General features: G+C 39.7%; 1 protein-coding gene across 2 annotated transcripts in view; it reads left to right on the plus strand.

Annotated features, from left to right (window-relative positions):
- The window catches only part of LOC137892838 (cadherin-18-like), a 179,847-nt gene that overhangs the window by 46,651 nt on the left and 107,756 nt on the right, over positions 1–25,440 (plus strand). For both annotated transcript variants that reach the window (XM_068738229.1, XM_068738230.1), the window contains exons 3-4: positions 1,792–2,086; positions 12,674–12,793. In XM_068738229.1, coding sequence (XP_068594330.1) covers positions 1,792–2,086; positions 12,674–12,793 — 415 coding nt within the window. The remainder of the gene's footprint in view (positions 1–1,791; positions 2,087–12,673; positions 12,794–25,440) is intronic.

A 25,440-nucleotide genomic window follows, 5' to 3' on the forward strand; every position in this document is an offset into this window, starting at 1 on the left:
ATCCCAATATTTTAGACTTCTTCATGTGTTCCCAAGCATTTTTTTAAACTTGCATTTACACATTGTCCGATGGCATGCAATACCATTACCAACATCTGAGGGTCCGGACATTGTTTAATTCAATTCTATTTTATTCATATAGCCCAATGTCACATATCACAAATTTGACTCAGAGGGCTTTACAACATAGGACATCTGTCCTTCAACATGAACTACATTATGCCAAGTTCAGACTACACAATATTTTTGTCCGTTAAGATGTTCACTGTATCTGAACAGACGATTCTAGGGTCATAGATTCTTTCTGCGACTTAGTTAAGGGACATGACTGTCTTTCATGATCCCCGTAATGTCATTGGGGAGGAAGGGCCAGGGACCGACTTCCGGGAAGAAACAAAGTTGTCTGAAGCGGGGTGCATGATACTGTCTTTTTTGGGTTTGGTGACAAAAAGAGAAAGAAAAAAACAACCAATCCATCAAAAGCTTTTTGCTTATAGTGAAACCTTAATATAGCTAGCCACCACACTGAAATTCACAAAGCAGACTATGAAAGCAAATATGCTAACTTTAGCTAGCCTATATCACTGCGATACTGATTTGAAAACACACAGATACAGCGTCTGAAAAGAAAGTCAATTTCATAAAGGCAGAATGAGTAGGATATTCTGATTGTAGTTTGTAAACAGAGCATTTTCAACCTGCCGTGTTTTCAATGACAAATGTCTCTTGTGTTTTAAAACTTTTCTTGTTGTTTTTGTGATGGTTTTAATGAAAAGCACAAACTGTAGCACTGTGCCAAAGACAAGTCCTCTCAGTCACAATGAAGTTCACTCTATCTCTTCAAAGTTGGTCCCTCCCCCTCGGCTTAACGACACTAGAAGCCCCCTGACCGCGCTTATTGTTACCATCGGGTGAAAGCCCACCCCAGATTCACTCTGGTTTTGGAACGAGCTTTGTCTGCTTGGTGTTTCGCCATATATCTGCAGTTTTAAGGCACTGTCTGACATTTTTGTAGCTTCATCATGATCTGGCACCTGGTCTCTACGTTTTTATCCAAATAAAAAAATAGAGGCAGATGGCAGGGTCTCCTCTGTAGGTATGGAAACTACCACACACGTTTAGTGGGTCTTAAGTGATTATTGAGAGGGATTACTTTGAGTCTATACATTGTCCGTATTTGTCATACTCAGTGTGACAAAAAAATCTTGTTTTTTGTTGAGACGTTGGAGGTTACTCAGATGCTGTGTCATTTGTCATCCACTATGATATACTACACAGGATAAAACAATCCACAATCCATTTTTGTTCCAGACCCCTTGCCTCTGAGGGGTCAGGCCATAACAGTGTGCAGTCTGAACCCTGCATTACTGTCAAGGAACATTTGAGATAAATCTGAACACTTATGCTTTTATTATATTACACTTATGGTAGAATTTAATTTCATACACACAGCTAGCTACACATAGTCTGTCTTGTGCCTGACGATGATACTAGAATATATTTTACCCGTCTCACTTTCTCTCTCTTTATCTTTAATTTACTCTGTGACACATCTAGCTCAGGAGAGACTGCATGTCGTGGAACATGTTCTGTTACACTCTCTTTTTTCCATATACTGTGACAGCAACTTTGACTTCTCCTTCCCTCATTGGATAGCTGTGCCTCTCATTGCGTGCTCCTCACCGTTAACTGACCACTCATCCTGACACTTGGCTATTACTTTGTATTACATACTTGTCAGACACTTTACTGCTCCTTCTCTCCCTCATTTTCTCCTTCTAACATCTCCAGCTCCACTCCAACTCTGACAAGGGTGATGGTTCTGTGAGCTACATCCTGTCTGGTGAGGGAGCCGGGTCTATCTTCCTCATTGACGAGACAACGGGTGACATCCACGCAGCAAAGAGCCTGGACCGTGAGAGGAAGTCCCAGTATGTCCTACATGCAAAGGCCATTGACTGGCGGACAAACCGGTCCCTGGAGGCAGAGTCTGAGTTTATCATCAAGGTCCAGGATGTCAATGACAATGCTCCAACTTTCCCTGATGGACCATTCTCAGCAACTGTTCCAGAGATGTCTGATGTTGGTGAGCCAGGAGCCTTACACACAGACACTGACTTAGTCATACACTGACAATGACTGTATGGGACGCACCAGGCTTTCAACTAACTCCAATGTAAACACTTCCCCGGCATTAGTGGACGGTAAGAGCTGGTGAGGTAGTATAGAGTGTGTGAGAGTCTGGTTTTGGGCGAGCAGGAATGGTGGTGGATGGGTTAAACAAATACAAGACTTTAAACCAGGAGACTGCTGTTTGTGGCCTGTGTGAAACTAAAAGTAAACGTTATTTTTGTCATCCTAGTCGTTAGTATCGTCACATTTATAGGTCACTACGCATGATACAAGCATATATTGACAAGCCATCCCGACACATTCAACAGGAATGCTAGAGGGGAACGTAGTCTGTTGATCTCTGATGCCGAGGGACACTGACCAAGCGGCAGTATTTGCACACTGCCCATGTAAAGACAGAAAATAGATTATTCATGCGCAAGGATAGGTTTTACTAATGCAAAGTATCTCTCATTTGCTTATAAATGTGTCCTTATTTAGATGTATTTCATACTTGTCTACAGTAGGACAAAACACATAAGAACAAAAGCACAAACCAAATCCATTTAATCCCATTGGTCACAGTAGTGACCGTAAAATAAGTGTCCAGTTGTAAGGCTCTAAAAATGTTACTGAATGATGTATCAATGCATTTCCAGCACAAATAAATATATAATAAAGGGTTTAGATAAAATATGCACAGTGTCACAAGTATGATTTAAATGGTCACATGACCAGAGCTGTTTACTTCCTTGACGCACCATGAGAAGAGCATGGCTGCATCAAAGCTCCCAAACAAACGATTATTAAAGTATGTTAACATAAAGAACATAGATCATCTTGAAAGGCAGGGTTGGTGATCTTCAAAAACATTTTTGATATTTTTGTTGAAATTGTCGTTACATCCTGACAGCAATCAATGAATCAAATGCTCTGACAAAAAAATAAATCTGGTATTAAAAAGCCTGTCCAGGCATTTCATTTGGCCCAAATGTCATGATTGGACCGGCTACCTTCCTGCGCCTATACAGCCCGTGCACTCATTGCTTGTCAGCGAAGTCTTTCACAAGCTGCTAACTTGACAACTGTGAGTACTAACAATTGCCATGCTCATTGTTTGTGTTCATTATGATATGTTTACATTCATAATGACAATGTTGGGGTAGTGGCTTTAGAAGGAGGCCTGATAGGCTGTCAGTGTTAGCTCGATTAAACACATTTTGGAGCTAGCTACTGTCTTTGGGAAAGATTACACAACACTTGGGTTGGTTTTTCAGTTGGATCATTTTAAAATCTAGTGTACTCTTGTTATTTTCTCTAGATTACTAACCATGCCGTTAAGGTGTCTGGTATTGATATATGCATTTGCAATTATTTAACTTTGCCCAGTGTGGTCATAGAATGAGCAAACATGTTGATGGCACCTTGACATAGCCAAGACAATCTGCTTAAGTTAAGCTTAACCAAGCATCAGAATGGAGGAAAAAGGCGAGGTAAGTAACTTTGAAGGTAGCATGGTTGTGGTGCCAGATGGGCTGGTTTGAGTATTATTATAACAGCTAATCTATTGGGAATTTCACACACAACCATCTCTAGGGTTTACAGAGAATGGTCCAAAACAGAGAAAATATCCAGTGAATGGCAGAGGTCAGTGGAGAATGGCCAGACTGGTTTTAACTGACAGAAAGGCAACAGTAACTCAAAAAAAACATTTGTTACAACCAATGTATGCAGAAGAGCAACTCTGATACCGCAACATGTTAAGCCTTAAAACAGATGGGCTTCAGCAGATCACACGCCTGTTAGCTAACAACAGGAAAATTGGGCTAAAATTGGCACAGGTTCTCCAAAATTGGACGATAGACAATTGGAAAAATGTTTACTGCTCTTTGCAAATTATGTGGTTCTGTTGCCACTGGGGCAGTTTGCGGTGCAGTGCGAGGCGGGTGAGATGAGAGTCAGTACCTCTACCGAGGTCTGAGGCCATAGATAGAAAATGGTGGATTGCCAGTGAGTCACTTCCCCAAGCAAGGGACTTCAAGTGAGGTGAAGAGCTGAGCCGGAAGGCAAAGCTTTCGATTTACCAGACTTCTAAATTCCACCCTCACATATGGTCATCAGCTTTGGTTAGTGACCAAAATGAGATTGCAGACTGAAGTGGCCAAAATGAGCTTCCTTCGTAGAATGGTTGTGCTCAGCCTCAGAGATAGGGTAGGAGCTCAGAAAATGTTGCTTGGGAGAGGGACGTCAACAATACCCTTCTGAGCCCGGAAGGTAACGGATGGATAGATGGAAAAAATGTTGTCTGGTCTGATGAGTCTTTACTTCTGCTGCGATGTTCAGATGGTAGGGTCAGAATTTAGCATGAACAACATGAAAGCATGGATCCATCCTGATTGATCAATGATTCAAGTGTGTATTTCGGACCATTCTGTGTAAATCATAGAGATGGTTGTGTGTGAAAATCCCCGTAGATCAGCAGTTTCTGAAATACTCATACCAGGCCGTCTGGCACAAAAGACCATGCTAAATTCAAAGTCACTTACATCACCTTTCTTCCCCATTGTGATGCTTGGTTTAAACCTCAGCTGATCGTCTTTGACATATCTAAATGCCTAAAAGTGAGTTGTTGCCACGTCATTGGCTGATGAGTATACTAGTAGTTTTAAATGTGTTAAATCTGGGCTTGGGTATATAATAATTTTGATGACTGCATACTAAGAGAAATATTATTATTTTATCAATTACGTAATATATTCTCTATAAATGTCTAGACATTATCCCACCGAACACAAAACACATTCATAACCTACTCTTCCATTAAAATAAAAAAAATGTGGTTTACTTCAAATTGTACTAATAACACATAATATACGAAATTATATTTTCAAAGAAATGTGCTCCAAATCAAAATGCTGTAAATGACAAACACCTACAAAAGTGAAAAACAGTATAGATAGTTGGATTAGAATATGCTGTTTGTTTTCAGTGTTGACCTAAGAAGAATTTAAATGACCCTATACACATAAAAATCCAACAACTAAGCAACTAAAGCAGGTGACCAACTAGAAGTGCTCCAGGCTTGCACCTGGGCAACTCCCTTTCAACCTGTCAAATACTGACGCTTGGTCAGTTACCCTATGCTTCAAACTATAATGCTTATCACTAGTGTCAGTTTTAGACGTGTCAGGGATGGCGTCTGGTGCTCTGTTTCTGCTTGTTACAGGGATAGTGGCTTTTGAAAATAAACATCCAACATCGGTTTACTTACACAACAAAACTACTTGGTTGGGTTGAGGAAACAAAAGTACTTGAGGTGAAAAATGACCAAGTAATTATTATGTAAAGAAACAGTTTTCAATTTGACTGGCATTAGCAAACTACGAAAGTTACTATTGTAAAATAAGTCAGCGTTGTTTCACACAGACACTAACAGCAGCGTCCTGGGTGAAAGTCTGTCTGGGTGACCTAACCTCCACACCTTCCGTCTGGCTCTGAGTGGACTTCATAGCTCTTTATACTACGTCAGTTGCTGTGAGCGTGTAGTAATGACATGGTGGATTTACATTAGAGTTAGTTGAAAGCCTGCTGCAACTGATACAGATGCTGAAGGAGGTCTTGATACGTTAGACATCGAGGACACTGACCAAGTGTTGTATTTGATGAGTTGGGAGTGAGAACGCGTTGCATTGGGAGAGATTTTTTGTGTTTGTAGAATTTCAGAAAATTGGACCAAATTTCTCTTCATGTTTTGGGCATGTGCTCATGTTAGTGTTTTTATTTCAAATTGATTCCCAGAGTCTCCACCCTCCCACTAATTCCCATCATCAGGCAACATGACTTTGTCAAAGCAGACAGCTAACCGAGCATGAAGACCAGCTGGGCTCTTTTCACTGTCTTTACTTCTTGCTTTTTAGTTTCCGTCTCTCTCTCTATATATACAGTATATATATATATATATATATATATATATATATATATTGATCTTTATCTCTCTCACTGTCTGGCTCTCTCCACATGTGAGTCTTTCATCTCTCTCAATGGCTCTTACTCTCTCTATGCGCTCTCTATTCATCTCACTCCGCTTTTCTTTGCCTATACCTCCCATCTCTCATTCATTTCTGAACCTTTCTGCTTTCTCAGTGGGGTTTTTTTTTTTTCTTCTCTCGCTCTCGTCTGTTATTCATTTTGTGCTCTTCTGTCTAACTCTTGGTTCTTTTACCCCTTCCCAATACTTTAACACTCTCTTTGATTTTCCTTTTCAGTAACTCTGTTCCTCTGTCCTTTAGTATTCAAGCTGTAAATAGATTTGGAGGTTAAAGTCAGCAGCAGACTGTCAGTGTCACTGTTTATAAGACAGCGATAGCAGCTGTTTCTTAGACTAGACCTTCAACATGATAACCTTTGCATCAAGCTGTATGTCGCACCAAGAGGATTAACTGCTGATAGGAATAGCAGAGAAGGAAGAGTAGCATACTACAATGTGAAAATACATTACAAGAAATAGTCCTGCATTCAAAATCCTACTTAAGTATTATCAGCCAAATTAAAGTACCATTTGTAAAAGTACAAAAAATGCAGAACAATGGATCTTGACAGTGATATATTATATGACATGCCCCTAGCTGCCAGTAGCTCCTCACAGGACTCTGAACCACTGTTGTATATTACTTGAAGACTGACAAGATGGATTCCATAGGTTGAACTGGCTTTTTACCCAAGCACTGCTTCTTTTCTCTCACGACTGCTTTAGGCTACATCCACACTAATACGTTTTTGGTTAAAACCGGGGTTTTAAAATAAAAACAAACTCCGTCCATACAGCATTTCAGCATCGGTTGTGAAATGATTTCTGTCCATATTTGCAAGCCTGATTCTTTACGCACACTTGGTATGTGGATGCCGGTGTAAACAGGAAGTAGATTGGTTGCTTAGTTAAAACAATTACGACAAAGTAATATGGTAACAATGAATGAAAGGTCGTGCTTAATGCTTAAGATCTTCCTCTAAAATCTTCCTCTATAAACTTAAACAGACAAATTTCATGGAAAGTTTCAGAAGACGTATTTTTCAGACATAGTTACAAGGTCTGGCTCTCTCTCTCTCACAAATCAAATTTACTTCAAAATGAACACATACAAATCCAAGTTTACTAGATTATGGGTCAATACATTTGGTCAACACACTTCTCTCACTCATTTCCTCTCGGTTTCGTTGTTGTCTGTTCTCACTCGTAGCTCTGTTGGTGACTGAAGTCTCTATCGTACTGGAAAACATTTATGCTTTTGTTAGTTTACAGTTTCTGTGTGGACTTCACAATAGTTGTGCAGAACAAAATAAGCATTAATAAGAAAAGGAAAGTCTTGCGTTTTGTGTCCATCACCCTCCTCAAAGCCACAAACCGTGACATCAAACGTTCACTCCATAGGGCTGATTTCTGTGCTCTAAAACTCCGGCCTAGTGTGGGCGCTTTCTGCATGTGGGCAAAGCATTCAATTTTCAGGACATTGAGTTTTTTTAGTGCAAAGTCCATATTGGCAGCATTGTCGACAGTCACTGCTGCAATCTTGACAACCTCTAATGCCCATTTGTTACAAATCTCCTTTTTGTGCCCGGGAAACAGCTTTGGTTTGAAGGACTTTCTGTTTTACACTGCCTTGGTTTATGCAACCGTGAGGTAGTGGTCCTGACTCAAGCTGGTCCATTTATCACACGCAATGGCTAACTCTGGCACGTTTCAGTTCTGCAATAACATTGGCCTTTTGGATATTATACCAGGCAGGACTCAGTGTGTTACTGAGGGTGTTCCTACAGGGACGGGTGTAGTAACTGGACTTTAGAGCCTTGGTCATCTCCCTACAGCAAAGAAACCATTATTGTAAATGTGTGTAGATTAGAGTGCTGGAACTATCAGCTTTGGAATAATTTAAACAACACAGCTGCTCTCCTTAATTCTTAACAACCATGTATTAAAAACCTCAATACACACTGTTGGGAATGAAGATTCTTCCTAACTGAATATTTAACGGATACTTCTAACTTGTATAGACTGTATATACATGGATGATATGAACACAAAAAAGCATAGAGACTATCCATTAGTTTACTGTCTATTAGCTCACAGTATGGCATTACTGTATATTTACAGAAGTATAGTACAATGTTAGCATAGATAGAGTATCTCACAGTTTTCTCACAGTTGTCTCATGATTATATTCCACTAAAAACAAATACACAATTATAAGAAAACTGTTGGTAATTTACAAAGAAAATGTATTAGCTAGTGAAGAATTTAAAACAATCCAGGAACCTTCATTTGACATGAACTAAACATTTTACACTCCATGAGAAGAAATACACCGCAGGTCTACGATGATGAATGAGATGGCTGAAAGCTTTGGCTTCTCCTGTCTGCTGCTACATGGTCAGGCTAATGGGCTGTGGCTCTTTACAAGAGCACTGCTGACAACACACACTGTGTTCCACTGCAGCTCATAGTCCGCATTCAGGGGAAGTTTGGAGTGTCGCATTTCCATAGAAACAGGATATTTCCATACTGTTCAAGAGAACAGATTGTGGCTTGGTTTTTATTTCTCATTCTCAATAGAGGCCCGTGCATCAGCAGTGACAGTAATGAAATGCTTATGTTTTGGCTTGCTTGTGATTGAATGTGTTTGGAAGACTGTTTATCTTAGCTACAAATGACATGGTAGGACCAAAGGCACCTTTGAAATTTGAAAAATCAAGGAGTGATCATACAGATTTTTCCAAGGATTTTAATATGATCTTAATCAGCAGATGGAGTTTGCTCATTAATCACGGAGATTGCTGATCATATGACTGAAGTATGGACACTGAACCCCTAAGCGCTAGCATTAGGGAGCAGTGGGCGGTCCATCCCACTGCTCCCTAATGCTAGGGATGGGTTAAATGCAGAGGTTAAATTTCATATACATATGTACCAAATGTATAATGATGATTATAATAGTAATAGTTTATGTAATATACAATATTCACTGAAGAAGATCATGAGATGTGATTCCAAGCACAAGGTTCTACAGCAAATATTTCCTGTAAGTAAAGATAAAGAAATAATTGTGACCCTTTTGACTACAGGTCAACCTCAACCTGGAGATGTGTAGCTTAGGCAAAGCCATTGATGATATCAATTTGATATTTCACAAAAAAGCTATTAGAGCTGACCTCACTTAACAAAATAAAGAATCCTGACTAAAGGCAAAATGCTGACAATTGGTTTGATACAAATTTTTATCAAAAAAGATCTGAGAAAAATATCAAAAGAAAAATATCAGCAACCAAACAACCAGGCCTATGAATTGGATATAATTACATTTTAAACAAATAAACCAAAGAATTGATTCATGAAACTTGAAGATTTTGATCATGCCATTAATCAAAATCAATTACACAAAACAACCACTTGCAAAGTGGAGAAATATGTAGAGCACATTTTGAAAATCTGTACGAAAACAAACTAATAAATCGTATGAATTCAGATACATTATGAAGAAAAACTCCAAACATTAGAAGAAACTATAACCAGCACCCCAGAGATGATGGTGCAAAGGGCTCATTTCTCCCATTCATAACAGTGGGGACAAATCAGAGTAACTGGCATCTCTGTCAACAGTTGTCCAGATAAATCATTCTGTAGTATTCTAGATAAAACACCACACCACCAACCATGTATAAACATTTCACGCTTTAATTAACAAACACATACACAAAAATGTAATGATATTTACTTGTTTCATTGATTTCAAGAAAGCCTTCGACTCTATTTGGCATGAAGGACTCTATCACAGATTGGTACATTGTGGTCTTGGAAGCAGAATGCATGATCTGGTTCAATCTATGTATTTAGAAAATAAATGTTCCCAGATGTCAGGAGAACAAATATCAATTTGCCATTGAACATAGTATGAGTTCTACCTACATTGGTTTAACCATAACAACATCAGGCAGTTCCATTTAAGATATGTTTTAAAATATTTGAGCGTCATCCAGACCATTGCTCTGTACAGTAGTGAAGTATGGGGTCCACTCAGTCATCATAGCTTTTCCCGCTGAGAAAAACATCCAACATAATCTTTACATGCAGAATTCTGCTGATACATTTTACACAACACAAACAAATCCATGTAGAGCAGAATTAGGCAGAACTGAGAGTTAACATGTCTGAACAACCTTAAATCCAATGAGACCCCCTCCAATCCAAAACCCTCCAAACCCAAGAACTGTGCCCATAAGAGTCCCCTATGTCAGTTGGTGCTGAGGCTAACTGCCCCTCTCAGACACACTGGGACCAGTCTAACAACAGAAGAAAGAAGAAACTAGCCAAAGTAGATAAGAATGGTATCTGGCCCTGAAAAGAGATGATGAATTGTATATAATATCTTTCTTCTGTCAGAGATAGAAAGCAGAAACAGATCCTCACCAAGTAAAGACTCAGTGATGGCATACTAAGAAACACACAACCAGGGACGTGCGGTCAGGGGAGGCAGGTGAGGCAGAGCCTCAGCTGTCATCATGACAAGTAAAAAACAAATAATGCTAAAATAAAATAAATATTAATATTTCTCTACTGATCTGTGCTATACATGTAATTTCTGTATGATTCCAATCATTCCAAGCATTTTCATAATCAAAATCGCTGAATTAGTGCATGTCCTGTTCAAACAGAGAGGAGACATGTGAGGTGAGGCAGCAACGAGCTGTGCCTCACCTCAGATTGCGCAATCCCTCACAAACTGGGTTGAGCGCGTGCCTTTTGCTTTCTCATTGTTTGTCACCACTGTAATATTTGTAGACACTTTTATTATATGTCCTTTCTTTCCATAGAATAGGTACTGTATTTCACGTCTGTGTAGAACATATTTAGTGTTGCTGATCTGACAGAAACTGCAGTGAAAAAGCACAGAGGGGAGGCAAACACTACCTCTGCCTCAAAGAAGAGAGCGAGCAAGAGCCCACGGGTCGGGTTTATGCTTGTTCTGTCGTTGCTCTTCTTCTACACGTTTCTTCTTCTTATATTTTGCTTTGACCACAAAAATGTAAGATTCTATATCCAAGCTTAAAAATGTCTCAAAAAACAGGGAAATATGAACAAATCAACAGCAATTCAACGTCGGACAGGTAAAGTAACCTTTTATGTGTTTGTTGTTCTCTTTATACATCCGTGGTTGTTACACAGATTATCTCGGAATCTCACGATTTTCGCGGCTGGTGCCCGCGAGCGCTCCGCTTCTGAAACACTCCCGGTGGGGCAGATCGGTGGGGCAGATCGCGGCGCACACGCTCCCAGTGGAATCAAATATGTACCTTACCTATGTGTGTGTAAATAATGCTGATATGAAAAACAACCAGTAGTCAATGTGCAAGCTGCCAATTGAATGGTGATTTAAGCTACTCTATTGGGTTCATAGATTAGTAAATCTGATTTATGTAGTGTCAGTGCCTCACCAGCCACGAACCTCACCACACGTCACTGTACACAACAATGTAAAACATTCAATGGAAAAAGGAAAATTTACTTTCAAAGAGTTTAAAGGTTCTCCATACGGAATTCAGAGTATATCTATTGCCTCCACAGAGCTCTGACATGCACTAAAAGCCACTGACGTGCACTAGCATGCACTAAAAGGCACTAACATGTACTAAAAGGCACTAACATGCACTAAAAAAAGCATGTCAGCCGGCCTGCTATGTGAACAAAAGAAAGAGAAGTTCTGATAACAAAACACAGAGAGAGAGAGAGACTTCAGGTAGACATTACTACACTATGTCTCTGTATAAATAATGTTATTATAATGTAATAATATATCATTGTTATTAATAAATATAATATATCATATTGCTGCTATGTTAATCTTGTAAATATTGAATTTAGCACTTTTGACCTCTAAAACAATACTCAGAGAAGGAGACAAGGTCACAATACCACAAGCTGAGGGACAGTGAATGGCCTACACACACACACACACACACACACACACACACACACACACATTTACATGCATAGGATATATGAACTAAAACTAAATAGAATATCAGGGCAAGCAGTGTGAACCTCCCAAGTAGATATCAATTGTTCATAGATTATTGTTAACTTTATAATGTTCCGCTGGATTACTGGGCATTGTACATACTTTACTTAGGTTTAGTTCGAACAAAATAATGTAAATACATTCTGTGTGTGATAGCATGCTCTGCTGCTCCCATAGCGAATCCAGGGGACTGTTCTCTGTTTTCTTTTGTTTCAAAATAACTTATATAATTATATATGTTGCTGAGGTGGCAATGTAAAAGTGAGCATGATCCATGGTTCAAAATGGCCGCAATAATGAGATATATTCCCCATGAATTTTTTTTTATAGTTCCAAGGTCAAGAAGTAACTCTCTCTCATAAAAGTACTAAAGATGTAAGCATTTATTTTTGTCAGTATTCACAAACTCTTCCTCTCTTTATTTCTTTGTGGTGGTCAATTGTTGTGGCTATTCACCATCTGATCACTTAATATGTGTTCCCTTCTCTGTGCAGGGACGTCAGTTTTGCAAGTGACAGCCTCAGATGCAGATGATCCGACCTACGGGAACAGCGCCAAGATAGTTTACAGCATCCTGGAGGGGCAGCCCTACTTCTCTGTTGACCCCAAGACAGGTAGAAACGCTTCTGAGTTCACTTTAAAGACATTTTGACTGCTGCCCAGGGAAAGTTCAAACAAAGGAGGATAGGAATCACCTTTCACATGCAGTGCCATAAACTAGCTAATGATGCTGCCAAAAGCAAAGTGGATTTACTTTGTTGTTCAAGTTAAATGTTTGGGAAACCTGTGTTTGATGATGCAGGTGGTGAGTTCCTGTGAAGTGCTTTCAGCAGTAGCGCCAGATATTTTAGGGGACAAGTGTCACAGGTGGGGGTGGCCTTCAAATAACAGCCTCCACCTGCTCCATTGTTTTTGGTGAAAGAGCAGCTGTAATGAAGGTTGCTGACTTGGTTCGGCTCAGTAATTATCAGGAACCACTGCTGTTATTTGTTTCCTAGTCATAGTTTTACCAGGAACATACATACTATGTACAGACTGATTTTAAGGATGAAGGAAAAATACTTTATAAGTTTTAAAAAAACATGGCAGAATATTTATGTTGCAAATATTCACCACCAATGTTTTCCTATTAGTTATTGCAACAGTAACCACCAAGGAAACTACACTATGAATAAGGTTAGATAATTCCAACTCCTTGTGTTAGTGAAAAGTGGCCAGATGAAAATGTCAGCATTCAGTAAGGTTTGGATAGTTTGCTAAGAATCTGGGATTATGTAGTTGTTAATGCATTGAAAATGGTTATAGTGTCCGGTTCATTCGTAGATGTACAGAAAACCAGGGTAACATATGTAAGAAATCCACTATGATCCAATAGATTTGGCCTCATTCATGAAACATTCATGCAGAGATCTGATCTGATCTTTCTAACTTGTAACTACAAACACTGTGTTGTATTTGTCAATATCAATTTCTCCAAAATGTTTGCCGGTGGTCAGAACCCCAACAGACAGAAATTCCTACAGTTTGTTTGGCATTTTCATCACGTTTCAAAGTGGTTCATTCTTGCATGCGATGCCAAATTGCAATATTGAATATAATACATAAACAGCTGCACATGACCTAACACTAGATTGTTGAGCATGGCCTGCAAAAAGTCATACATGAATATGCAGATGCCACTTGAGTTCTGAATACCTGACCTGTCTGATATAATGTCTCATACCAGCAGAGGGATGGGGACAGTTCTCCATGAAGTCAAGGCCCCTGAATAGGTATGGCACTGGTTTGTGTCCTGCAGGGACCTTTTTTGGATGTCTTGCATTCTTACTCTCATTTTCTGTCTTCTCTCTACTGTCACAAATTTTATTCTATGTTCACTCCCACTCAACCCTTTTTACTGTGACTTTCACACATGCGATATAGCTCTAGATATAGTTGACATAGCAGTCAGCCCAGTGGTGGTGCAGCCAGGTTGTTGGGTGCTGTTCTTCGAGACCTGTCACTGTGATGCTCAATTATTCGTCCTACCCCTACTAGTGGGTGTCACTTTGGCTCTTGATACACCTTTCCACAGCTGTGTGATTTGCCTGATTTACCTTGGCACCAGACGTCTGTCCACCTCCAGTTGTGACAGTATCCAAGTTCCTTCCCTTTGGTAACCAGCCTTGGCTGATTTGGATGATGCACTATGGATGAATTAATTTACCTTTTGTACCTTTGACGTCACACCATCTTCACTAATCCTTGGTCAAATTGTTCACAGAGGCTTTGTCTATAACAACCATATTGCCAGGAAGGAATTTTATTAAAATTTGAATCTGTAAAAACAGATTCCAGTCATTGTTTTAAAAATGACTTCCTCCTACAAAGTCTGCCATGGCAACATTTTTTATTAGTAACATGTCTAGTCAGTTTTGCTTGGACATTCCAGTCACAGATGTATTCATAAAATGTACAATGAAATCTTAGCAATCTACAAGTTGGGACAAAACAATGTCAGGCGGCTTAAAGTAACAACGAACGCATGATTTATTCCCACTCAGTAGTTCCATTAAAGTCATTGCAAATCATCTTGAATTAAAGATGATGCAGGACTGCTTCTTTGCTCACCGACTGGAGTGCTGCTCATCAGTGTGTTTAGTGCTGTCACTGGTGGCTGGATGATATACTTCTGGAATAGTTGCCAGGGCCTTTATTTTATTTCAGTGGCACAGAGAACCAGGCCTTTATTTCTAATATCCCCAGTTTATGAAAACTCAAATCATCCAGCCACCAGTGGCAGAAGAGAACAATTTTAAGATTCCGATATCTGTTTATTTCTAACATTCTTCCCATAATAAATTCATTAGTGGCTTTGAGAATGAAATGTCTACGTTTTTGGAGCCATCCAGCACCATGATATATTGTTTACAAAGTCCTGGATCACGCTGAGCCTATAACTCGTAATCTACAGCATGTTTCAGAATATTATACTCAATCCATTTCAAAAAGAAATTTAATTTTACACTGTAGTTTCACAGGACACACTCCAGTTTGTAATCCACACACACACCTGGACATGTGAAAAGAAGTAAGCATAGCATGTTTTTTAATTAAAGATGAGATTTACATATGCTCCTACTCTTATAAATAATACAAATAATAAAGCCTTTAAATTGTTCTTTGTCTCAATGTTTTGCAACACAGCAGTGAACTAAGTGCATTGTAAATCAAATGGCTACTGCTGATGACATGTTAGAGTAGACAAAATTTAGAAAAGAGTATGAAAAAAAAGAACAAGAGAAAGGCCTTGTGGAGACAGTATACAGATTATTTTAAAGTGTTCTCAGTGAGAGTGCTTGTCAATGCATATTCTACTCAATGTGAATGGAATTAAATGGAGACTGAAAAGAGGTTTCACAAGATTCACTATCTGTGTGTCCTTAGTTTATGTGTGTTTTTCTGTATTCAAAAAGCATCACAATGAGACAGCCTTAAAGTGAATCAGGTTGTTTTGCACATATTGTGTTTCTAGTTGATGCTCCTGGCATAATAGATCATGATAAATAATATTGCACATTCACTCTCAAAGTACACACTGTGCACCTGGGACAGCAGTTTTCTCTGTTGTGGTTGTCATATTCTATATATATTGTATATTACCTGCACTTCAATGAAGCAAGTCAGCATCATGTTCATTTGACCAGAATAATGCCAGAAAAAGTACAACTTAATTTGCATTGACCTCTTTCTTTCTAAAAACAGAAAGGTCAATCAAAATAATCTTGGATCAAGTAGGGATGGGTATCGTTAGGATTTTATCGATACTAGTACTCTTCTAGTATCGATACTCTTATCTTTTTGATTATTTTGTGAACGAAAAAAACAATTAATTAGAAAAGAATCAACATTGCTTTATTATTTGTATGTAAACAAATGAAGCTCTAGCGTAAGTTCAGACAGGAAGACTATACTCATGCATGCCTAAACCCATAGTTTATTTACCATACATCTGCCATCACTCCTCATGCATGCACACATTATTTCCTTGTTGTTATTGTTTGGGGCTGTCAATCATGATATCAGCTGTCTAGATCAGCTGGTCTCTAGCCAATAGCATAACGACACAAGGACATCATTAGCCTATCATCTTGCTGCTGTCTGTCTTTAAATATGACCATCTCTCTACCTTCAGTAGTTCATGCTGCTGTTACGCAACCCTCCATAATGTTTAGGTTGCTGTTATGCGCGCACTCCATCAGCCCAGTGTCCATGCGTTTTCATTACGATACAATGGAATCGGAAAACGTCCACGATTACTTTTCCAGTCTGGCGTTGAGGAGAAAGCCGACGTCCAGTTTCTCAGCAGAGAAAGCATCTTCCTCCTCTCGTTTCCCTGCCGGGAATCTCACTGGTTACTCCGGGTCACTCTGTGCAGGTAGCAACTTGTTCGGCACCACGCATTCTCCGGCTAAAACCAGCAAACGATCGATGCACGCTACAGGGCCGAAAATCCCTACCCTCATACCGGCGTCCCTCAGCGCCGGTGTTACGGTTTAACTAGGGACCCTGTTAACTGGCGACCTTCAGCCGAATGCGTCTGTTGTTGTTGTAGTTACGGCAGCTGTTGTAAATAGTCAGATAACACGTAGCTGTCCTCGTGAATGCCGCATTGATTAGTTTTTTATTACAGTGTCAAACCTTCTCATTTACAGTCTTTGGTCAAAACATACCGGATTCCACGTTGGAGAGTCTTTTGAGAAAACGAGTCCACTCGAGTTTGAAACGTCGCGTGTTGTTTGTGTTGAAACAGGAAGAGAGCATGTTGCTCTTCCTTTGAAATAATAAAGTTGGTAAAAAAAACACACATAAACGTCTTTGGAGCCTGTTTTGTTCAAACATGTGTCACGTAGAAGAACTATGTAGCACAGTTAAAATAAGACATCTCTCTCTCTCTCTATATCTATCTATCTATCTATCTATCTATCTATCTATCTATCTATCTATCTATCTATCTATCTATCTATCTATCTATCTATCTATATATATATATATATATATATATATATATATATATATATATATAGATAGATATATTTGTCTTATTTTAACTGTGCTACATAGTTCTTCTACGTGACACATGTTTGAACAAAACAGGCTCCAAAGACGTTTATGTGTTTTTTTTTTACCAACTTTATTATTTCAAAGGAAGAGCAACATGCTCTCTTCCTGTTTCAACACAAACAACACGCGACGTTTCAAACTCGAGTGGATTCGTTTTCTCAAAAGACTCTCCAACTTGGAATCCGGTATGTTTTGACCAAAGACTGTAAATGAGAAGGTTTGACACTGTAATAAAAAACTAATCAATGCGGCATTCACGAGGACAGCTACGTGTTATCTGCCTATTTACAACAGCTGCCGTAACTACGACAACAACAGACGCATTCGGCTGAAGGTCGCCAGTTAACAGGGTCCCTAGTTAAACCGTAACACCGGCTCCTCGTGGATGCGTTCCGCATTCGTTCACTTCAAGTCGCTCAACAATCAAGATAAAGACATTAATCAGCGGGTCGGAACCAGACCATCTTCTCAATCTGATAAATATGGTCAGGCTGGTCGTCAGTAGTTTTAGGTTGTGTCAAATCCGTAACTATGCTTCGTTTTCTTGGCGTTCCCTGTTCAATGGTAGAACTATTACCGTAAATTCGGTAATAGCGGCGGGCCTCAATTAACCTACCTTTACTACGGTATCTATATGGCTCATTTTAAGCAGGGATATTGGAGACACATGCAGTTAGGACCCTCTGTTCCTAAGAGTATTAGATATGCAGCGTCTGCAGTGTTGCAGGCTCACTTAGATGGAACTTGCAAGGTTCTCATTTATTTATTTGTTTATTTATTTTGCAGGGACAATGCACACCAATCAACAGTGAAACTGTAGGTGAGCCAGAGTTAGCCAGAGAGGCTAGTTTTCATCTGCTGCCAGATGTTCGAAGGCTGCCTAAAAATTACAAAATTTCAAATAAAATGGAATTAAAATTCATAGATAGACAGTAACGTATAGACGAAACTAATACACATATAAGCAAAATAAAAGTGTACGACTAGAGCAGAGCAGAACAAACCCACCTACAGTACAAGCACATAACACTGAGACATGTAACACACATCATCAGTACCTTAGTGTAGCCGTCCCCATCCTGAGGCTCTCATGTTGCGTAACTACAAGTACAGTTGTCGGGGAGTTGATTATGGTTGTTTCATGGTTTAATCTTCAATCAAGCAAATGGAGTACTTCATGCAAAAAGGCACGATCATTCATGTCATGCTCAGTTTTCCTTAGCAGCACAAATCACAAAGTCCTTAAGAAAGATCACGCCGGCCTCATTTAAGCAAATACCCTGGCTGACCTCATCACAATAAGCATGCTCAGCTGGCATAATGGAAACTCTCTTCCATGGCGTACCAGTGTATTCTCACAACTCGTGTCCATCGGTGGGCTATTTAAGGATTTCTCTGTGAGTAGTTCTCAGACTCTGGCCTCCTTCTACTCCAGATTTGATATATCTGCATCACGTAAGATGTTTTCACCAGAAACTCATGTCAGGGCCACACAACAGAAACACAAACATCTCACACATAAGTAAATCAGTTGCTAGACTTTCTTAAGGTGTGCATTCCTCTTCACTATTTATGCGATAGCATCCCACAGTTAGCGGTCTTCATCAACCTTTCAAATGGTACTGAAAGTGCTCGCTCCGTAAATCTGCTTTGCTTAGATTCTGTTTACATAACTGGTGGTGGAGTTTTTGCTTCACAGCTTCGTCGCTGGTCATTGCCCTCTCGAATAATATCTTCTCCTGGTCATAGCTGACCTTGACATTACATTCAGGTAGCAGAACTACCACAGAAGCAATCTTTAGTACTTTGCCAGGTGGTTATCTGCATGTCTGTCCATGAACAGAAATGTCACAGCATTAGGTCACAAAAGATTCAGTCACAAACCTTTTCAGGTGTATAGCAGGATCACAAAAATATAATGAAATGAAAACCGGGGTTTCCAGTTAGGTCACTCGGTAGAGCACCCCTTACACCAATGCCGAGTCTTACCTCAGCAGCCCTGGTTTAAATTGAATGTATGTATTCTACTTTTTAATTCATTATTTATTGCATTCTCCTAGATAACTACTATTCATAGCTTGCTGCCAAGTCCTCCTATCCGTCTACACTGGTAAGTGGGTCACTGTCAATGCATCATGATCTAATGTGTCCTCATACTGTTGTATGCGGGATGCTGCTATTCGACGCTGCCTTGGCAAGATTCCATCATAAAAGAGGGTTAATCTCAGTGTGTCTTCCTGGTTAAATGAAGGTTATCTACGCATATTGCATTTTCACCTATCGTAACCCTAGTCATTGCATCATAGTCTTCATGGCCTCAAATGCCGATAACTTTATTCTGTCATGTGATATCGCATTCAATACAGAAGCAGCAGAAATTACATACGTTGCAGCACAAGCATTGAGCATCTCTTAGCAGAATCAAATACGTTCCAGCAGCAGTATAGAGCATCGGTAGTGGAATCTCATACACTGCAGTACAAGCATTGAGCATCCGTTAGCGGTATCGCATTTGTTGCAGTACAAGTGTAAGAGCCATTATACATCGTTAACAGTTTTTTGTATTTTATGTTTATTGCAAAGGTACTCCAGTTATTGCATAAGGATTTTGTTTATTTTTGTTTACATCGAATAAAACTACTTTAACTAAAAGCTACGAGCCTCATCATTGGACAGCTAACAAGAAAACAATGAATGATGATGATGATGTCATGAATTTAGACATGCAGTTCTGACATTGATCACAGGGTGGAAAATTGACATTTAGTGCATATAGGTAAGTGCCTGGTGATGAGAATGAGGTGTGTGGACGGGGAGCAAACGGCTTTGGACCGTGTCAGTGTGGCATGTCAACATGTTGTCTTATCCTGTCGTGTGGTATCCTGCGATGTTCTGTTACTAAGCAATTAAGATGCATTGATACAAGTAAGATTGAAAAAAGCGATTTAATGATATGGTGTCAATGTGCAACGGAATAAATGGATCAACAAATCAAAAGAGATACAGCGCACAGGACAGTATTTTGTTTGTGGCATAGAGCACGCGTCCAAACAAGTTCTCCCGTTCGCCCCCCTAGTGGCTTTAAGAAAAAAACAAAAAAAAACAGATATTTATTAAAGTCGGTACACAGGGCATTGCTGCCCTTTACATCATTCATCACAAGCAGGGCACGCAGCCCTTTAGCCACTGCTGGCTACATCATTCATCACAAGCAGGGCACGCAGCCATTTAGCCACTATTAATTGCCATATTAATTGTGTTCTGAAACGTGGTGTCATATCAATCATATCGGGTAAGTAGCGCCACATCATTCTATTTTTCAAGTCGTTCAGATTCTCATTTCGTTATAGCCTATCTGCTACATTTCCTTTGCTTCTGTAATTGCTCACAATATTGTATTCTAATAAGTGACGTCATGCATATCGTATATCAAAGTAGTATCAGATCCATTCAATTCCTATGAGTGATGTATGATTCATTAAAAGGAGCAGGTAATGGAAACTTCCTGCTCGGCAAAATCTAAAAAGGTCATGCATGTCATTCCAGTACTCTAGCACGTATTCTTAGCTGAAACTATTCTTATTCAGGTCACTGCTGACAATTAGCCATTGCTGGCTAGGGCCTATACATTGCAAGCATCGCATTGCTGGCTAGAGCCTATACATTGCAAGCATCGCATTGCTGGCTAGAGCCTATACATTGCAAGCATGACATTGCTCATTGCTGTCCTCAAACCATTTCTGGCAGGAGCCTATACATTGCAAGTAGGGCACTGCTGGCCAAATCACAAGTACAGCTATCCATTTAACCTCAATTCCAGCGTAATGTTTATTTCATGCCTCATCTCTTAGCAGTCCACACCAACTCGCTGAAAAAACCTGTAGCCATTCAAGTACAGCTTGGTAAGTTATACTTTCTTTTGGGGGGAACATATCGCTGTGTTACCCTTCTCACTTTTGGGGATTTATATTGTTGCCGCTCAGGGCAATCACAACTCGATCACAAATCTCCTCGTCGAGTTCAAGCACCAAAGAATTTCTGTGTAACTCATTAAAGCATCATCTGTCATAATAAATGTTAACTACCGTATTTTTCGGACTATAAAGCGCACCGGATTATAAAGCGCACTGTGAATTAACGTGTCTATGTTCACACATAAGGCGCACTGGATTATAAGGCGCATTAAGCAAAACAACACAGTACGGTAAATCAAACTTTATTCAACTCAGTTGTAACAACAAATACCGGTACAGAAAAATACACTCACTTATCGATTCATTCCTCTTCCACAAATCCATCGAATTCTTCATCTTCAGTGTCTGAGTGAAACAGCTGTGCGATTTCGGCATCAAGAATGCCCGAATCCCTCTCGTCATTTTCCGAGTCAGTCTTGTTGCTGTTATCGGTACTTGGCTGTTCAGTGATGATTCCAGCTTAAAGCTCGGACGACAGTTGCGACCGATCCTGTTACGGGCCGATCAGGTAGTGACACAGCGTACCGTAATGCTCCGAATATCCATTGAGCGGAGCGGCTTCGTTGCTTACCAAAGTCGTACTTACACATTTTGACAGATTTTTGAGCGCATTGTACCACATAAAATCGATCAATAAGCACAACAAGTAACCATACATAAGGCGCGCTGGATTATAAGGCGCACTGTCAATTTTTGAGAAAATTTAAGGATTTTAAGTGCGCCTTATAGTCCGAAAAATACGGTACTAATCATTCACTTGTCTCTCCTGATTGAAATGAAGCTCTAGCGTAAGTTCAGACAGGAAGACTATACTCATGCATGCATAAGCCCATAGCTTATTTACCATACATCTGCCATCACTCCTCATGCATGCACACATTATTTCCGTGTTGTTATTGTTTGGGGCTGTCAATCATGATATCAGCTGTCTAGATCAGCTGGTCTCTAGCCAATAGCACAACGACACAAGGACATCATTAGCCTATCATCTTGCTGCTGTCTGTCTTTAAATATGACCATCTCTCTACCTTCAGTAGTTCATGCTGCTGTTACGCAACCCTCCACCTCCCCATCTCCGCCCATTCTTCGCAGATTCTCATCAACTCATCATCCTATCAACCTCATCAGCCACCATCACCACCAGTGTCTGGACTCCACGGGGGGATTTATATTGTTGCTGCTCAGGGCAATCACAACTCGATCACAAAGCTCCTCGTCGAGTTCAAGCGCCAAAGAATTTCTGTGTAACTCATTAACGCATCATCTGTCATAATAAATGTTAACTACTAATCATTCCCTTGTCTCTCCTGATTGAAATATGTGTGTGTCAGAGTAGAGCAAAACTCTGCCCCTCGTGAAAAGACAAAGGGACAGAGAGAGGTTTGCAACACTGCTTTTTAGCGCAGCGATCTCATTCCATAACTTATAAAGTACCGATAGCAGAACCGTTAACTCCGGACCTTATCAATGGGTATTTACTACTGTTTTATCGGTTCCTGTTTAGAACAGGACATGAGGATTTGGCTGTAAATTCATGGGACCTGAATGCAATGGAACTCTCATTTTGTGAATTCAAACACAATGCATGACACTGTGATAGCACAAATTGATAGTGAAATAAATCTACCACATCCATTTCCTGAATATGTGATTAGGTTGAAATTCCACCCAAAGTCTTTGGAGTTTACTAATATGAGTCTCTACAGGCTTTGTTACTTAAAGACAAAGTATATCCTCCTTTCTTTGTTAACAAAGAGTTCAATGACGCGGTATGATATAACATGCAGTCGCGGTGGGGAGCAATGCATGACTAAAACTGGTCACAGCGTCAACTGGGTAAAAAATCTGAAGTCAGTGAAGATCTGATCTGACAAAGGATCAAGGGAGCCATTCACTTTGTGGCACCAAACCATCAGCATTGTTGAGAGGAATCTGTGGGTATACCCACAAACTTCCAGTTGGCTTTCCAGTTTGTTTGCTGCACTGTGCCAGAGTCCAATGGCAACTACTGCATGCATGAGGGAGCAAGTACGTTCACACCAAAGGTTGCACACATGGCACGCAGACTGGGTATAGAAAGGCTGGAACGATGAGGATACTGAGCAACATAGACACTATCAGTTCTGTCAGTCACTAAGAACCAATGTTCAACGTGGTTACTGACCACAGTAACGGGATCTCCGGTCAGCATCACTCAACTCAAATTTGTTAGAAGCAAGGTTATTATAGTTTCGCATTTTTCACTAGTTTTTATTTTTTATTTCGTTTAGACTTTTTGTTTTCAATTTCAGTTTAGTTTGAATTAGTTTTTAAAGCGGGTTTGCTAGTTTAGTTTAGTTTTTATTTTTTGAAAATGCTTAGTTTGAGTTTAGTTTTTATTAATTTCAGTATTAGTTTTAGTCTTTACCGCGGAATGCAACAGACTAAGTAAATCTGATTTACATGACTTTTACACTATGTGGTTTGCACTTGATATAGAGCAACATAACGCATGTTTGGGTGTGTTCTATAGCGCCACACAGAGGATACAGAAAGCGGTGGAGTACAGTGACGTGCGGTGAGTTTCGTGGCTGGTGAGGCACTGACACTACATAAGTTACAAATATATGAACCCAATAGAGTAGCTTAATTAATTTTATTTATCGAGCGCTTTTCATAGTACTCAAAGACACTTTACATTAAAATCATCATATATAAAAGCTATACACTATAAAAAACAAACACACAATAATGGTCACATATTAAAAGCAGTTTTGAAAAGGTGGGTTTTGATTTGGGATTTGAATATGGAAAGTTCAGTGCAGTCTCGGATGTGTTTGGGGAGAAAGTTCCAGAGGGAGGGGGCAGATACAGAGAAGGCTGTCACCCCATGTCCGGTGCTTGGTCCTGGGTGGAAGGGACAGGAGGTTGGCATCAGAGGAGCGGAGCCGATGGGATGTGTGGTGGTGGAAGAGGTCGGTGAGGTAGGAGGGGGCCTGATTATGGAGGGCTTTACGAGTGAGGAGAAGGATTTTGTATTCGATCTGTTGTGGGATGGGGAGCCAGTGGAGGTTCTGGAGAGCAGGGGTGATGTGGTCATGGGAGCGGGTGAGCAGGCGAGCAGCAGAGTTTTGGATATACTGGAGATTAGTTTTATTTTGGATGATGTGCCGTGAAGAATGCTGTTGCAGTAGTCGATTCTGGAGGTGATGAAAGCGTGGATAAGAGTTTAAGCAGCAGATGAGGAGAGTGATGGGCGGAGACGGGATATGTTTTTTAAATGAATATATGCAGGTTTAAGCCATACAAGTTATAACTAAGAGAATGGTATGATACATTTCTCCAACAATTTGCCCTTCGGCCATTCCCATGGCCATTACAGTATTTACAATTTATCAAAACATCAACACATATTACCCAGAATGGTTTACATATGCACATCATTAATCAATAAGGTTAAAGCATTAGCTGTTTTTGTGAGTTCTAAGCAACTCCATGTTGTAGCCAGCGAGGGAATGTTAACATTAACATGTTAGAATAAATCTCTGGAGATTAGGTGAAACACAGAAATAGGACCTCCATCTCTATTAAACTGTATAGGACAACAACATGTCAATGAACTTCATACCAAACAATAATCAATCAACTTAAACAATTTGTAAGGAATTCTATCATCTTAAGTAGTTAATAAACAATTCAATTGCTTTCTTTATCAACTAAAATAAATCTAAGCTGTAGCTTATTTGTGAGATTATATTTCTAAAATAGCAAGCTATAGTAAACGTAAGTATTACAATTAAAAATGTCACTTTCGTAGTCCTAAGGGAGGAAACAGTCAGATGTTACAGAGTCTGCCTTTTTAGACTAAACAGTGGAATACACATGTGTGATGTCTAAAATGATTTGGATCTTTGTCTCACTCTTCTGATGTGTGTTCTGTTGGTAAAACTAGACTGTGGTCATGTTTTAAACACGCTACAGTTGTTGTGCTGCTGGACTGTGAACTTAGCATATTCATATCAGCTAAATGGTTTTACAAATGGTTTCTTTAAGTCTAGTTTTAAAACCTGAGATCTACATATAAATGATGCTTCTTAGTTATTCTCTGACAAATCACTCCTGTAATTAAATACCCCTGCAGTATAGTATGTCAAAGTTCAACTAGGTCCAATCAAAAGGGTTACAATACAATACACAATAATGAC

This window comes from Cebidichthys violaceus, unplaced genomic scaffold, assembly GCF_023349555.1.
Source record: "Cebidichthys violaceus isolate CVI_PGR_0920_01 unplaced genomic scaffold, fCebVio1.0.p SCAF_8, whole genome shotgun sequence".
Classification (NCBI taxonomy): Eukaryota; Metazoa; Chordata; class Actinopteri; order Perciformes; family Stichaeidae; genus Cebidichthys; species Cebidichthys violaceus.